At 41.7% G+C, this 16470-nt stretch overlaps 1 protein-coding gene across 1 annotated transcript; it reads left to right on the top strand.

Annotated features, from left to right (window-relative positions):
- The first annotated feature begins 12998 nt into the window (after positions 1-12998).
- LOC133649671 (ictacalcin-like) lies at positions 12999-14305 on the top strand. Its single transcript, XM_062046320.1, has 3 exons — positions 12999-13166; positions 13827-13969; positions 14044-14305. Exons 2-3 carry the CDS (start codon positions 13832-13834, stop codon positions 14182-14184), a joined length of 279 nt encoding a protein of 92 aa, XP_061902304.1. The 5' UTR covers positions 12999-13166; positions 13827-13831; the 3' UTR covers positions 14185-14305.
- Positions 14306-16470: the final 2165 nt, after the last annotated feature.

The raw sequence follows: 16470 nt of genomic DNA, 5'->3' as shown, positions 1-16470 counted from the left end.
GATTGTCACACACACACTAGGTGTGGCGAAATTATTCTCTGCATTTGACCCATCACCCTTGATCACACCCCCTGGGAGGTGAGGGGAGCAGTGAGCAGCAGTGGTGGCCACGCCCGGGAATCATTTTTGAACGCTGGAATGTCCGAGTACAACTAGCCGCGGCCTCAAACATTAGTCACGTCCACTCTAAGTCGCGCCCCCTTGCAGACGTGCCCACTGGGGTGACGACAACAGAAATGAAGTGTGTCTTAAACAAAAGTGAACCTTGAGGGACAATAGGGAATCAGAAATAAAAAAAATTTAATTACTGCTGAAAATAAGTTAGGGTTCGGTTTGGGTTTGGTTTAAGGTTGCATATAATCAGCCGAAAAAACAACCAAAATAATAACAACCATGCATTAGCCATCTTGGATCAGGTTACATATCAAGTATCCACTCTCGCCTTGTCAGTGGGCATGTCTTTAAGACACTGTTCTCTTCCGTTGTCGTCACTCCTGTGGGCGCGACTTAGAGTCTGCAGCTGCAGCCAGTCCCTTCTCGGAATGTTGGCAGAGTCAAGCACTCATTGTTGCCGCTAATGCAATTCTGCAGCAAATATGTTAAGTGCTGAACGGTTTAAGCGATGGATTGTGAATCAGGAAACAGAGACATATTGACAACATAACATATTGACATGAAAGTGAGATATCGATTTAGTTATTTCTGCCGTTAATGCTATCGGATGAGGTGTTTTGTGGTATGGCACAAATTATTTACTAGTGTTTTGTATGTGCGGATTGTCAGGTCGATATTTGTTGATATTGGTATCGGAAATGAAGTGCTGGACAGTATCGTCACATGGGTAAGAAAGCTGATATTGAGGATCTCCTCTCTCTTATGTTTATTTGTATGACTTTCTTCCCCTTGTGCTGCTCATCGCCACCAGGGGGCATAATTGTGTGGTGTCTTGGAATTGCTATGATATGTTACGATGTAATAACTAAAAGTGTGGGGGGGGCGGGGTTTGGTGGTAGCGAGTGGTGTATATTGTAGCGTCGCGGAAGAGTTAGTGCTGGGTATTTGTTCTGTTGTGTTTATGTTGTGTTACGGTGCGGATGTTCTCCCGAAATGTGTTTGTCATTCTTGTTTGGTGTGGGTTCACAGTGTGGCACATATTTGTAACAGTGTTAAAGTTGATTATACGTCCACCCTCAGTGTGACCTGTATGGGTGTTGACCAAGTATGCGTTGCATTCACTTATGTGTGTGTAAAAGCCGCGTATATTATGTGACTGGGCCGGCACGCTGTTTGTATGGAGGAAAAACGGACATGACGAAAGGTTATAGAGGACGCTAAAGGCAGTGCCTTTAAGGCACGCCCCCAATACTGTTGTCCGGGTGGAAATCGGGAGAAATTCGGGAGAATGGTTGCCCCGGGAGCTTTTCGGGAGGGGCACTGAAATTCGGGAGTCTCCCGGGAAAATCGGGAGGGTTGGCAAGTATGCATACAATTGACCACTAAATGGTAACACCCGAATAAGTTTTTCAACTTGTTTAAGTCGGGGTCCACGTTAATCAATTCATGTTAATCGGCAGTGTTGTAGCTACTTCTAAATCACTAATCCTCGCCTCCATGGCGACAAATAAAGTACGTTTCTTACAAGTATCATCCCTGCAGGACGAGGAATAGCTAAACATGCTTCACTACACACCGTAGGTCACCGGTGTCACAATGTAAACAAACGCCATTGGTGGATCTACACCTGACATCCACTGTAATGATACCAAGTACAAGAGCGTATTTAGTCGATACTACTCTGATTACATCAATATTTTATATCGTCATAAAATATTTTTTCTTAATTTTTTTTAAAATTCATATAATATTTATAAACTCAGGAGATACGTCCCTGGACACATGGGAACTTAAATTATGACCAATGTAACTACTTGGTATCGGATCGATACTTAAATTTGTGGTATCATCCAAAACTAATGTAAAGTATCAAACAACAGAAGAATAAGTGATTATTACATTTTAACAGAAGTGTAGATAGAACATGTTAAAAGAGAAAGTAAGCAGGAAGTAACAGTTAATGAACAAGTGGATTAATAATCATTTTTTACAGCTTGTCCTTTATAATTTGGACAAAATAATAGAATGGGGAATGACACAATATGTTACTTTAATGTCAGCAGACAAATTAGGAGCCTTTGTTTTTTTACTTACTACTAAAAGACAAGTTGTCTAGTATGTTCACTATTTTATTTAAGGACAAACTTGCAATTAGAAACATATGTTTAATGTACCCTAAGATTTTTTTTGTTAAAATAAAGCCAATAATGACATTTTTTTGTGGTCCCCTTTATTTAGCAAAGTATTGAAATACATTTTGGTACCGGTACCAAAATATTGGTATCGAGACAACCCTGGTGGTGTGTTAGAAAAAGCTTGATCAAGTGTAATTAGTCAACAGAGAACAATGGTAGCTATGAAAAAAAATCGAACCTATTCATTATTAACAAACGTATGCTGTCTTTAAGTTGAAGTAAAGTGGTAATTGTTTTTCTGGCAACACAAAGTGGTCACAATAATTCATTGAATTCAGCTCGTAGCACAGTAAGCTGAATAGTGCGGACACGTTTGTTACGGGATACTTTTTAAGTTAAAGTTAAAGTTAAAGTACCAATGATTGTCACACACACACTAGGTGTGGTGAAATTTGTCCTCTGCATTTGACCCATCCCCTTGAACACCCCCTGGGAGGTGAGGGGAGCAGTGGGCAGCAGCGTAGCCGCGCCCGGGAATCATTTTTGGTGATTTAACCCCCAATTCCAACCCTTGATGCTGAGTGCCAAGCAGGGAGGTAATGGGTCCCATTTTTATAGTCTTTGCTATGACCCGGCCGGGGTTTGAACTCACAACCTACCGATCTACGCTAGTCCTATGATTTTTTTTTTTGATTTTTTTATTTTTTTGACAAATGTGCTCTTTTAGACTGCAATATTGTTCAATTAGGGACACGTATTACTTATTATGTCTAGCTTGTGTGCTATTGTGTGCTCGGCTGTTGTGTACACTGTAAAAAAAAATCCTATTTTTATGGTTAATTTACTCTAAAGGCCTACTGAAACCCACTACTACCGACCACGCAGTCTGATAGTTTATATATCAATGATGAAATCTTAACATTATAACACATGCCAATACGGCCGGGTTAACTTATAAAGTGACATTTTAAATTTGCCGCTAAACTTCCGGTTCGAAACGCCTCTGAGGATGACGTATGCGCGTGACGTAGCCCGACGAACACGGGTATGCCTTCCACATTGAAGCCGATATGAAAAAGCTCTGTTTTCATTTCATAATTCCACAGTATTCTGGACATCTGTGTTCGTGAATCTGTTTCAATCATGTTCATTGCATTATGGAGAAGGAAGCCAAGCAAGCAAAGAAGAAAGTTGTCGGTGCGAAATGGACGTATTTTTCGAACGTAGTCAGCCACAACAGTACACAGCCGGCGCTTCTTTGTTTACATTCCCGAAAGATGCAGTCAAGATGGAAGAACTCGGATAACAGAGACTCTAACCAGGAGGACTTTTGATTTGGATACACAGACGCCTGTAGAGAACTGGGACAACACAGACTCTTACCAGGATTACTTTGATTTGGATGACAAAGACGCAGACGTGCTACTGTGAGTATGCAGCTTTGGCTTTTTTTTGCGTATGTACGTAACTTTTTTAAAATATATAAGCTTTATGAACCTTGGGTTAGGTGAACGGTCTTTTGGGCTGAGTGATTGTGTGTGTTGATCATGTGTTTGAATTGTATTGGCGTGTTCTATGGAGCTAGGAGCTAGCAGAGGAGCTAGGAGCTAGCATAACACGTACCGTACCGTAAGTGCGCGTCACGTACGTAACTTTTTAAAAATATATAAGCTTTATGAACCTTGGGTTAGGTGAACGGTCTTTTGGGCTGAGTGATTGTGTGTGTTGATCGGGTGTTTGAATTGTATTGGCGTGTTCTATGGAGCTAGGAGCTAGCAGAGGAGCTAGGAGCTAGCATAACAAACACGCAGGTGTTATTATGCAGGATTAATTTGTGGCATATTAAATATAAGCCTGGTTGTGTTGTGGCTAATAGAGTATATATATGTCTTGTGTTTATTTACTGTTGTAGTCATTCCCAGCTGAATATCAGGTACCGTGAGTATGCAGCCTTGGCTGCTAAACATTCGATAACTTGACCGTATGTGCGCGTCACGTACGTAACTTTTTAAAAATATATAAGCTTTATGAACCTTGGGTTAGGTAAACGGTCTTTTGGGCTGAGTGATTGTGTGTGTTGATCAGGTGTTTGAATTGTATTGGCGTGTTCTATGGAGCTAGGAGCTAGCAGAGGAGCTAGGAGCTAGCATAACAAACACGCAGGTGTTTTTATGCAGGATTAATTTGTGGCATATTAAATATAAGCCTGGTTGTGTTGTGGCTAATAGAGTATATATATGTCTTGTGTTTATTTACTGTTGTAGTCATTCCCAGCTGAATATCAGGTCACCCCCGGCTCTCACAGCATCTTCCCTATCTGAATAGCTTCAACTCCCCACTAGTCCTTCACTTGCACTTTACTCATCCACAAATCTTTCATCCTCGCTCAAATTAATGGGGAAATTGTCGCTTTCTCGGTCCGAATCTCTCTCACTTCATGCGGCCATCATTGTAAACAATAGGGAACTTTGCGTATATGTTCAACTGACTACGTCACGCTACTTCCGGTAGGTGCAAGCCTTTTTTTTATCAGATACCAAAAGTTGCAATCTTTATCGTCGTTGTTCTATACTAAATCCTTTCAGCAAAAATATGGCAATATCGCGAAATGATCAAGTATGACACATAGAATAGATCTGCTATCCCCGTTTAAATAAAAAAAATTCATTTCAGTAGGCCTCTAAATTTCTACTGTAATTTTTCTTTTTTTTTTTAAATAGTTTATCAAACTGTAGAATTGAAGACGTTATCTGTAAATAAACAATCCGCCTGTTATTTTAAGTAATATGCCAGTAATGACAAACTATGTATATTTCCTTTTTTTTTTACAGAAAAATACCAAATTAATTATACATAGCATTTTCTGTTTTCTTAAATTACTTTCAAATTCATGTAAAATTACAGTAATTATCTTTCATTAAATATGTAGCTTGTTATATAAAAGTCTATGTCCATACTAACAATCTAACACAGGGGTGTCAAACTCAAATACAGAGTGGGCTAAAATTTAAAACTGAACAAAGCCGCGGGCCAAGGTTGAACAAATTAACCTTTTAATAGGGACCCAAACAAGTTTTGCATTGAATATTGAACAAGCAAGGCTTATATAACTTTATAGTGACATGCAAAATCGAGTTTCAAATAATAATAATAATAATAAAAAAATATCAATGGCATATCAAATACAATTTAAATAAAAATTGAATGCCTCTTTTCTATTTGCAGCCTTCTGAGATAAATATCAACATTAACTTTTTCCACAGGCTAATAAATTTGAAAATAAAATAACACTGAATAAACTAACCATTCAGGTCTTTAAACTGCTCCGTTTGCAATACACTGATCTAATCTGATGTGCCCAAGCCAGATACCTGCCATCTTTTCTTGGATGCTAGTTCATTAATGTCGGGGCTCAGGCTTTGAGCTGAGGTAACCTTCATTATCCAACCAAGGTGTTCATCAGTCATTATATCTCGTAGTCCACCCGGACCACAGTCTTGGGGCGTTCCGTAAATGCACTGCCTTTAACGTACTCTACGAGCTATCGTCATGTCCGCTTTTCATCCATTCTAACATCGTTCAGACCCAGTCACAAGATATGTGCGGCTTCTATATGCACACACTAGTGAATGCAATGCATATTTCATCAACAGCGATACAGGTTACACTGAGGGTGCCAGTATAAAAAACTTTAACACTGTTAGAAATATACGCCACACTGTGAATCCACACCAAACAAGAATGACAAACACATTTCGGGAGAACATCCGCACCGTAACACAACATAAACACAACAGAACAAATACCCAGAATCCTTTGCAGCACTAACTCTTCCGGGACACTACAAAATACACCCCCATTCCGGTTCACCGTGCGTGACTGCTCGCCGTCTGTTCGCTGTTGCGAAAAAGGCTAAGTATCGCTCTATCCGTGTGCTTTTAATTGTTCTACAGCTTTCTTTATCACTTCTCAAACATATTTAGTGGTACTATTTAACTTGCAAATCACCCGATCTCTGTCCCACCACCCTTTCCTCAGCTAGCTAGCTGCTAAGCTAGCGCGGAGAAAGGCAGCGCCGGTCAGAAGGTAAGTAGGAAGCTACTTCCGCAGACCGCGACCACTTCCCTGAGGACAGCAGGAACTTCACTCGGTGACAGAAAACACTGTGAGTAATGGCTTCCTGCGCGTCTTGCACCATACTCACGGAGAGGTTCGCTCTGCTAGAGGGCCGTGTCCGCCAGTTAGAGCAGAGTAATGTCGTAACTTTAGATGTTGCGGACACATCTGCTAGCGTTAGCTGTAGCGAGCTAACTAGCCCAGCTTGTAGCAGTCCTAAGCGGCCTACAAGCTACGGTGTACCGGTTGAGACGCATAATAGATTTAGCTCTTTAGCTAGTCCTACACCCCAGTCTACCGGGCACCACACCTTAGTCATAGGGGACTCCATCACCCGAAACATAAAGCTTAGCAAACCAGCCACAATAAAGTGTATCCCCGGGGCCAGAGCACCTGACATTGAAGCTAATCTTAGGGAGCTAACTCGCAACAGGCCTAGTAAACACGTACGACAGGCTAATCGCACCACTAATTATGTGAATATAGTTGTACACGTTGGCTCCAATGACACTAGAATGAAACAGTCAGAGATTACAAAGAGAAACATAGCCAGGACTTGTGATCTCGCCAGAAAGATGTCCAGGCATCGAGTAATTGTCTCTGGCCCCCTGCCTGCGAGAGGCAATGATGAGAGATATAGCAGATTAGTCTCGCTTAACAAGTGGCTGTCTATCTTCTGTAGGCAACAGGGACTAACGTTTATTGATAACTGGCCCTCTTTCTGGGGCAAACCAGGCTTGCTGATGAGAGACGGCCTTCACCCTAACCAGGAAGGCGCCATCATCCTGTCTAGAAACATAGACTACTATTTAAGTCTCACTTGACTGACTACACTAGAGCAAGCCCGGTCACAGGCAATTACAATGTCTGTTAGTCCGGGTGAGGAGTCAGTTAAGCTAGAACTAGCCAGCGCCAGGCTGGATAATCCATGTACGCATAGCAATTCTCTTAGAATAATACACAATTCATATAATGTTTTTTCTGTTGTGTCTGTGTCAGAGGTGGACATGCATTCTACTGAGGTGGCAAATTATGATATGTCCAGTCTATTGCAGCACCAAGCAAACAATTGGAAAATTCCCGTCATATCAATTCCTAGATATGGTCGAAACTATTTAAAGTGCACTACGCATAATAAACGCAACATTGTTAATATTGCTACTACGGATAATCTTAACAAAAACTCGTCAAAACAGCCCAATACCTATAATATGGGCTTTTTAAACATAAGATCATTGTCTCCCAAGGCGTTATTAGTTAATGAGGTCATTAGAGACAACAATCTTAACGTCATTGGTCTTAGTGAAACCTGGCTCAAACCAGACACATTTTTTGCGCTCAATGAGGCATCTCCTCCTAACTATACGAATGCGCATGTTGCCCGTCCTCTTAAAAGGGGAGGGGGTGTCGCACTAATATACAATGAAAATTTCAACCTTACCCCTAACCTAAATAATAAATATAAATCGTCTGAGGTGCTTACTATGAGGTCTGTCACACCGCTACCTCTCGACCTGGCTGTTATCTACCGCCCCCCTGGGCCCTATTCGGACTTTATCAGTGAATTCTCAGAGTTCGTTGCTGATCTAGTGACGCACGTCGACAATATAATCATAATGGGGGACTTTAATATCCATATGAATACCCCATCGGACCCTCAGTGCGTGGCGCTCCAAACCATAATTGATAGCTGTGGTCTTACACAAATAATACATGAACCTACGCATCACAACGGTAATACAATAGATCTAGTGCTTGTCAGGGGTGTCACCACCTCCAAAGTTATGATACTTCCATATACTAAAGTAATGTCCGATCATTACCTTATAAAATTTGAAGTTTTGACTCATTGTCAACAAGCTAATAATAATAATAACTGCTATAGCGGCCGCAACATTAATGCTGCCACAACGATGACTCTTGCTGACCTACTGCCTTCGGTAATGGCACCATTCCCAAATTATGTCGGCTCTATTGATAACCTCACTAACAACTTTGACGATGCCTTGCGCGAAATTATTGATAGTATAGCACCGCTAAAGCAAAAAAGGGCCCCTAAAAGGCGCACCCCATGGTTTACAGAAGAAATTAGAGCTCATAAATTATCATGTAGAAAACTGGAACGCAAATGGCGCGCAACTAAACTTGAGGTTTTCCATCAAGCATGGAGTGATAGTTTAATAACATATAAACGCATGCTTACCTTAGCTAAAGCTAAATACTACTCAAATCTCATCCGCCTCAACAAAAACGATCCTAAATTTCTGTTTAGTACAGTAGCATCGCTAACCCAACAAGGGACTCCTCCCAGTAGCTCCACCCACTCGGCAGATGATTTTATGAATTTCTTTAATAAGAAAATTGAACTCATTAGAAAGGAGATTAAAGACAACGCATCCCAGCTACAACTGGGTTCTATTAACACAAATACGACTGTATATACGATGGACACTGCCCTCCAAAATAGTCTCTCTATTTTTGATGAAATAACATTAGAGGAATTATTACAGCGTGTAAGTGGGATAAAACAAACAACATGTTTACTTGACCCACTTCCTGGGAAACTTATCAAGGAACTGTTTGTATTATTAGGTCCATCAGTGTTAAATATTATAAACTTATCATTTTCCTCCGGCACTGTTCCCCTAGCATTAAAAAAAGCGGTTATTCATCCTCTGCTCAAAAGACCTAACCTCGATCCTGACCTCATGGTAAACTATCGACCGGTCTCCCACCTTCCGTTTATTTCCAAAATTGTTGCACAGCAGCTAAATGAACACTTAGTGACTAACAATCTCTGTGAACCTTTTCAATCCGGTTTCAGGGCAAATCACTCTACGGAGACAGCCCTCGCAAAAATGACTAATGATCTATTGCTAACGATGGATTCTGATGCGTCATCTATGTTGCTGCTTCTTGATCTTAGCGCCGCTTTCGATACCGTCGATCATAATATTTTATTAGAGCGTATCAAAACACGTATTGGTATGTCAGACTTAGCCTTGTCTTGGTTTAACTCTTATCTTACTGACAGGATGCAGTGTGTCTCCCACAACAATGTGACCTCGGACTATGTCAAGGTAACGTGCAGAGTTCCCCAGGGTTCGGTTCTTGGCCCTGCACTCTTTAGTATTTACATGCTGCCGCTGGGTGACATCATACGCAAGTACGGTGTTAGCTTTCACTGTTATGCTAATGACACTCAACTTTACATGCCCCTAAAGCTGACCAACACGCCGGATTGTAGTCAGCTGGAGGCGTGTCTTAATGAAATTAAACAATGGATGTCAGCTAACTTTTTGCAACTCAAAGCTAAGAAAACGGAAATGCTGATTATCGGTCCTGCTAGACACCGACATCTATTTAATAATACCACCTTAACATTTGACAACCAAACAATTACACAAGGCGACTCGGTAAAGAATCTGGGTATTATCTTCGACCCAACTCTCTCGTTTGAGTCACACATTAAGAGTGTTACTAAAACGGCCTTCTTTCATCTCCGTAATATCGCTAAAATTCGTTCCATCTTGTCCACTAGTGACGCTGAGATCATTATTCATGCGTTCGTTACGTCTCGTCTCGATTACTGTAACGTATTATTTTCGGGTCTCCCTATGTCTAGCATTAAAAGATGCATTACAGTTGGTACAAAATGTGGCTGCAAGACTTTTGACAAAAACAAGAAAGTTTGATCGTATTACGCCTATACTGGCTCACCTGCACTGGCTTCCTGTGCACTTAAGATGCGACTTTAAGGTTTTACTACTTACGTATAAAATACTACACGGTTTAGCTCCAGCCTATCTCGCCGATTGTATTGTACCATATGTCCCGACAAGAAATCTGCGTTCAAAGAACTCCGGCTTATTAGTGATTCCCAGAGCCAAAAAAAAGTCTGCGGGCTATAGAGCGTTTTCTATTCGGGCTCCAGTACTCTGGAATGCCCTCCCGGTAACAGTTAGAGATGCTACCTCAGTAGAAGCATTTAAGTCCCATCTTAAAACTCATTTGTATAATCTAGCCTTTAAATAGACCCCCTTTTTTAGACCAGTTGATCTGCCGTTTCTTTTCTTCTCTCCTCTTCTCCCCTGTCCCTTGCGAGGGGGAGTTGCATAGGTCCGGTGGCCATGGATGAAGTGCTGGCTGTCGAGAGTCGGGACCCCGGGTGGACCACTAGCCTGTGCATCGGTTGGGGACATCTCTGCGCTGCTGACCCGTCTCCGCTCAGGATGGTTTCCTGCTGGCCCCGCTGTGGACTGGACTCTCGCTGATGTGTTGGATCCACTGTGGACTGGACTTTCACAATGTTATGTCAGACCCACTCGACATCCATTGCTTTCGGTCTCCCCTAGAGGGGGGGGGGGGGTTACCCACATATGCGCTCCTCTCCAAGGTTTCTCATAGTCATTCACCGACGTCCCACTGGGGTGAGTTTTTCCTTGCCCGTATGTGGGCTCTGTACCGAGGATGTCGTTGTGGCTTGTGCAGCCCTTTGAGACACTTGTGATTTAGGGCTATATAAATAAACATTGATTGATTGATTGATTGACCAAACCCCCCCCCCCCCCCCCCCCCCCCCCCCCCCCCCCACACACACACACACCTTGTAGCGTCCCGGAAGAGTTAGTGCTGCAAAGGGTTCTGGGTATTTGTTCTGTTGTGTTTATGTTGTGTTACGGTGCGGATGTTCTCCCAAAATGTGTTTGTCATTCTTGTTTGGTGTGGATTCACAGTGTGGCGTATATTTCTAACAGTGTTAAAGTTTTTTATTTGGCTACCCTCAGTGTAACCTGTATCGCTGTTGATGAAGTATGCATTGCATTTATTTGTGTGTGCGTGCAGAAGCCGCACATGTTATGTGACTGGGCCAGCACTCGTTGGACTGGCTGAAAAGCAGACCTGACGATTTTCGGGAGGGGCGCTGAAGTTTGGAAGACTCCCGGGAGGGTTGGCAAGTATTAGAATTAGCAGTGAATGCGGTGTTACCGCGGCACCACCGCAATATATAATCGGCGGGCCAGCTTTAGTGTTAATTTGATATCGCCTCAAGGGCCAAGTGAAATTACACGGGCCAGAGTTTGACACCCATGCTGTAGAATAAAGGTATTTTTCAGCAGAACTGTTTGCATCATCACTTTATTAAATTGGTTGATCTTAACAATTCAGAAAAAATCTGTAAACTAATGGTATTTTTCTGTGGAACTGCCAGCATTGTCACTTCACTAAAGGTGTTTGATCGTAATAATTTGGAAAAACTCTGTAGAATAAAGGTATTTTTCTGCAGAACTGTTTGCATCGTCACTTTATTAAAGGTGGTTGATCTTAATAATTTAGTAAAACGTTTTCATGTAAATATAATGTTTTTGATCATTATTCGGTTTACAATGTTTTACTTTAATTTTATGGTTTTCGTTTGGCAGCCATAGCTGCCAGTAGATGACTGTTTTTTTACAGAATTTTTTTTTTACAGTGTAGCTGCTAGCTCCTAGTAGCCTATTGCCTACCGCGATCACCTTTTTTTTAGACTAAAATACAAGAATTGAGCACACAGGTAAACACACTGCAGAGTTGCTTGTATAGGACATCCATCCATCCATCCATTTTCTACCGCTTGTCCCGTTCGGGGTCGCGGGGGGTGCTGGAGCCAATCTCAGCTGCATTCAGGCGGAAGGCGGGGTACACCCTGGACAAGTCGCCACCTCATCACAGGGCCAACACAGATAGACAGACAACATTCACACTCACATTCACACACTCGGGCCAATTTAGTGTTGCCAATCAACCTATCCCCAGGTGCATGTCTTTGGAGGTGGGAGGAAGCCGGAGTACCCGGAGGGAACCCACGCAGTCACTGGGAGAACATGCAAACTCCACACAGAAAGATCCCGAGCCCAGGATCGAACCCAGGGCCTTCGTATTGTGAGGCACACGCACTAACCCCTGTTCCACCGTGCTGCCCTTGTATAGAACATTTTACATGCAATTCAATATTTGTTTGTTTGTTTTTTTGCTTTTATGAGATCTCGGTGGTATAGTCCTCAATTCAGTTATTTTTAGTGTGTGTGTGTGTCCTTTTGCAATCTAGTTTTAAGAGTGTATGTTTGGCAAAAGCAGTGGAAAATTCCTCTTTTTTTGTGCTGATTAAATTCTGTGCTTGTCTTCAGGACTTTGGTGGAAGTTCATTTGAGATGGACTCGACTGCATTATTGTGGTTACAACAGAGTTTTAGTCACAGAAGTCGTTGTTTAGTTGACAAAGACACAAACATTGTGTTGCTACAGAACCGTGGGTGTGCGTGCGTGCGTGTGTGTGTGTGTGTGTGTGTGAGTCACAGCCTCCACCACAAAAAATGCCAGAGACAAGCGGGGAAAGGAAACAAAGTGCGTAGCGACTGAGTAGTTGTGTTGGCTTCACTGGCAGAAGCACAGAGACCGTTATTTTTCTTGGGCAAAAAAAAAAAGAAGTGACTTAAAAGTGGAGCAAAAAGGCTCGGCGACACAATCAAACCCAGACTTTGGAACTTCCGCGCCACTCCCCGTGCCGCAATCACGCTCGCGTTGATATTTTATTTGCATCGTTACATAAGTCGTGTTCTTTTTTTTTCTTTTTTTTCCCTCTGGAGTGAAAGAGGAGAGCAGGAAGGAGGAGGAGGATGAAAGGAGCATCAGGGGTGAGGGAGGGATGAAGGGTGTGGTGGAAGTATAAAGCCTCTTTGCATCCACTTCCTCATCACTTCGGCCGCGCTCCCTCTCTTCAGCTCCTCTCCGTGCTCCTGTGTCGAGAAAAACAACCAATCAGGTGAGTAGTAAAGCAAGGAAATTCAACTTTTTATTACCAGAGCTTCCCCTTTTCTGACTCAGTCTTTCCAGAAATTCTGTTTTTCAGCGACAAACACTCCCGTATTGTGAAGAAATTTCAAACCTAGTCAGTAATGTGCATTCAATCTGCATCATCTCTATCTTGAGTGCTTGTTTACATAACGAGCAGCTGGCGCCAGCCATGAGAAAGGGCGCCTGAATGCAACACGCTAGGAAACACTTTTTAAACACATGCAGCTTCAACCCTTTTTTTTATTATCTCTTTATAAACTTGCTTCTTCGCTCCATTTTTGACAAGATAGGGAGTAACAAAGCTGTCGCCATGACGTTGGCCTGCGTCACTTGTGGAAAAAAACAATGTTCTTACTTGGAAAAACCCCACTATCGCACAAAAAGAGTATTATATTTTAAAAATATGCAGTGTGGTTCTCGTCTGACAGTCTTCCTTTGTAGACACTCAAGGATTTTTGGTCTCCTGACAGCTTTTGACCTCATGATCCCACTGGCACAGTGCGCCATTAAACCTGCACAGGCAGAGCTTGGCCTCTAGAGGGAGACATAGCACAGGGATTTGGCTCCTTTACAGCCTCATCAAACACATGTTTGTGAACGTTTATCTTCTGTTCCTCTCTCTCCGCAGCCATCATGTCTCAGATCCAGCAGGCCATGGCTCTCCTCATCGACTGCTTCCAGAAGTACGCCGGCAAGGAGGGCGATAAGAACACTCTGAACAAAGGAGAGCTGAAGGATCTGCTCGAGAAGGAGTTCGGGGGTCCGCTGTCGGTGAGTGACCTCTCCGCACAGGAATCGCCCTAAAACTAAAGTGTGTGTAAAGCCGGTCCGCGTGTCCGCTGTAGAAATCCAACGACAAGGCGGGCATCGATCGCATCTTCAAGGACCTGGACGTCAACAAAGACAACAGTGTGGACTTCCGGGAATACGTCAACCTGGTCGCCTGCCTCACTCAGTTGTGCTTCGAGTCCTTCACCAAAAAATAGAAAATCCCAAGCGAAGCCGCCCGTGTGAAAAGACGCATATTTGATGTCTCAAAAAGGCCCATTGTAAGTCATAGTCAATGATATCGTATCTCATAACACAATAAAAGTCACCAAAACACTGCTGGTGTGTCTTTATTGTCCTTTAAAGATAGTAAAAGAATCTCAAGTTGAGCGATGATTCTCATTAGGCCCTTTTCCACCAAAAGTTCAGGAACTTTAGGTTCCTGGAACCTCTAGTTCCTGGAACTATTGGTTCTTGTAGAAGGGTGTGGTTTGTAACCTATTGTTACTATAACAATCTACAAGGTTAATATAGGTTGCTTCTCTTTCTTCCCCTCCATTTTTCTGCATTCTTTGGTATCTCTAGTTATCATTACGTATATATATTGTTGCATTTGAACAACTGTATTGTTGATAATAGAGGTAAATTATTGGTATTGTTCATTATCAATAGCGCTATTTCTATTGGTATTTGTATTGCTCCATTTGTAGTGTAATAATGTTCATTGTCATTTCTGTATTATTATTTCGCTAACTGTTTTTTTGCTATCACTTTTACCATCATATTTGTACATATCGTATTTGCTGATGTTGCTCTATTGTTGTTGTTGTTGTTACTGTTGTGTTTGCTGTTGTTGTTTTTGTCTCTCTGTCTAATCCCCCTCTTGTCCCCACAATTTCCCCCTTTGTCTTCCTTTTTTTCTCTTTCTATCCCCTCCTGCACCAAATGATAATGATAATATAAATACATTTAATAAAGTCAAATACAAATAAGGCAACAAGAGAAGTATCCCACACTTCTCTTTTGTAAAGTAAATCTGAACAGCCGATATGGGCATCTACATCAACTATATGATTTGCCTGAGAAGCTGGACATGAAAAAAAAAAAAAAAAAAAAGGGTGTGGTTTGTGTTTCCAATGCATTTCACAGTTCATGGTAGTTTATACAAATTAGGTTGAAGGCGTATGGAGCAGTGGTTTAGTATATTTCTACACATGTAAATAAACAGACAATATTAGGTCATATTTCTTTTACTAAAGCGCAAGTAAATGCAATATAAATAACATACACAACAATATAATTTAAAAACAAAGTGTACCAAATTGTTCATAAAAAGTCTGTGGATGTTTAGTGTCCGCAGTCAGAAAGCCTTCCCTACAGTTAATAAAGAATTCATGAGAGTCAGGCGAGTTCTTATGGTCTAGTTCATCCGGGAAAACCGTATATAAATAGTAAATGTCAATGTCTTTCAATCCAGTGACTTGGGTTTGAAACCCGGGAGAAGTGTTTATCCCACGGCAACGACACAAACACATCCGATTTGGTTAATGCTTGTTAGCATTAGCATTCGGTTCACTCGAGTTGAGACTAATAACTAGACCGGGGGTCAGCAACCCGCGGCTCTAGTGCCGGCGTGCCGCTCTAGTGGCTCCCTGGAGCATTTTTAAAAAATGATTGAAACTGGAAAAAGATGGGGGGGAAAATGTTTTTGTTTGAGGACAAACATGACACAAACCTTCCCAATTGTTAGAAAGCCCACAGTTTAATATGTTTGTGTGTATGCTTCACTGATGAGAGTATTTGGTGAACATCGTTTAGTCCTACTAATTTCAGCAGTTCTTGAACTCACCATAATATGGACTGTGACGCAACAGTTTGTTTACATGTAAAATCTTCCACTCCTTCTTTGTCTCATTTTGTCCACCAAAAGTTTTATGCTGTGCGTGAATGCACAAAGGTGCGCTTTGTTGATGTTATTGACTTGTTGGAGTGGTATTCAGGCATATTTGGTCAGTGCATGACTGCAAGCTAATCAATGCTAATATGCTATTTAGGCTAGCTGTATGTACATATTGCATCATTATGCCTCGTTTGTAGGTATATTTGAGCTCATTTAATATCCTTTACTTTTATCCTCTTTGTATATAATTTAGTTTTGCATGTATTATTATCATATTATCATTATATTTATATAATATTGGCTGCATTTCAGATGGATGTTTGCGTTCCATGTTGTTCCAGACCACAGCAAACATTACCTAGCTTGCCAAAGATTGTAATAAATCTAATAAAAGAAGACAGCCTGCCGTTTTCTTTAACTTGGACACACACATCTATACCTTTGGCCAATAAAAGCCAGTCATTTCCAGGAGTTATCTCACCTTCTGAGTAGCCTCTGATGTACCAAAGGTCTCTAATGTTGTAAAAATGTGTGGAATAAATATTTCATTTAAACATTTCTGTCAACGAAGATTTGCGTCAGCCTGCGACACACAGTCATTTTG

The sequence above is a fragment of the Entelurus aequoreus genome, linkage group LG05, assembly GCF_033978785.1.
Source record: "Entelurus aequoreus isolate RoL-2023_Sb linkage group LG05, RoL_Eaeq_v1.1, whole genome shotgun sequence".
NCBI lineage: Eukaryota > Metazoa > Chordata > Actinopteri > Syngnathiformes > Syngnathidae > Entelurus > Entelurus aequoreus.
Note: the sequence above shows the minus strand (reverse complement) of the source record. Positions and strands in the feature narration are given on the sequence as shown.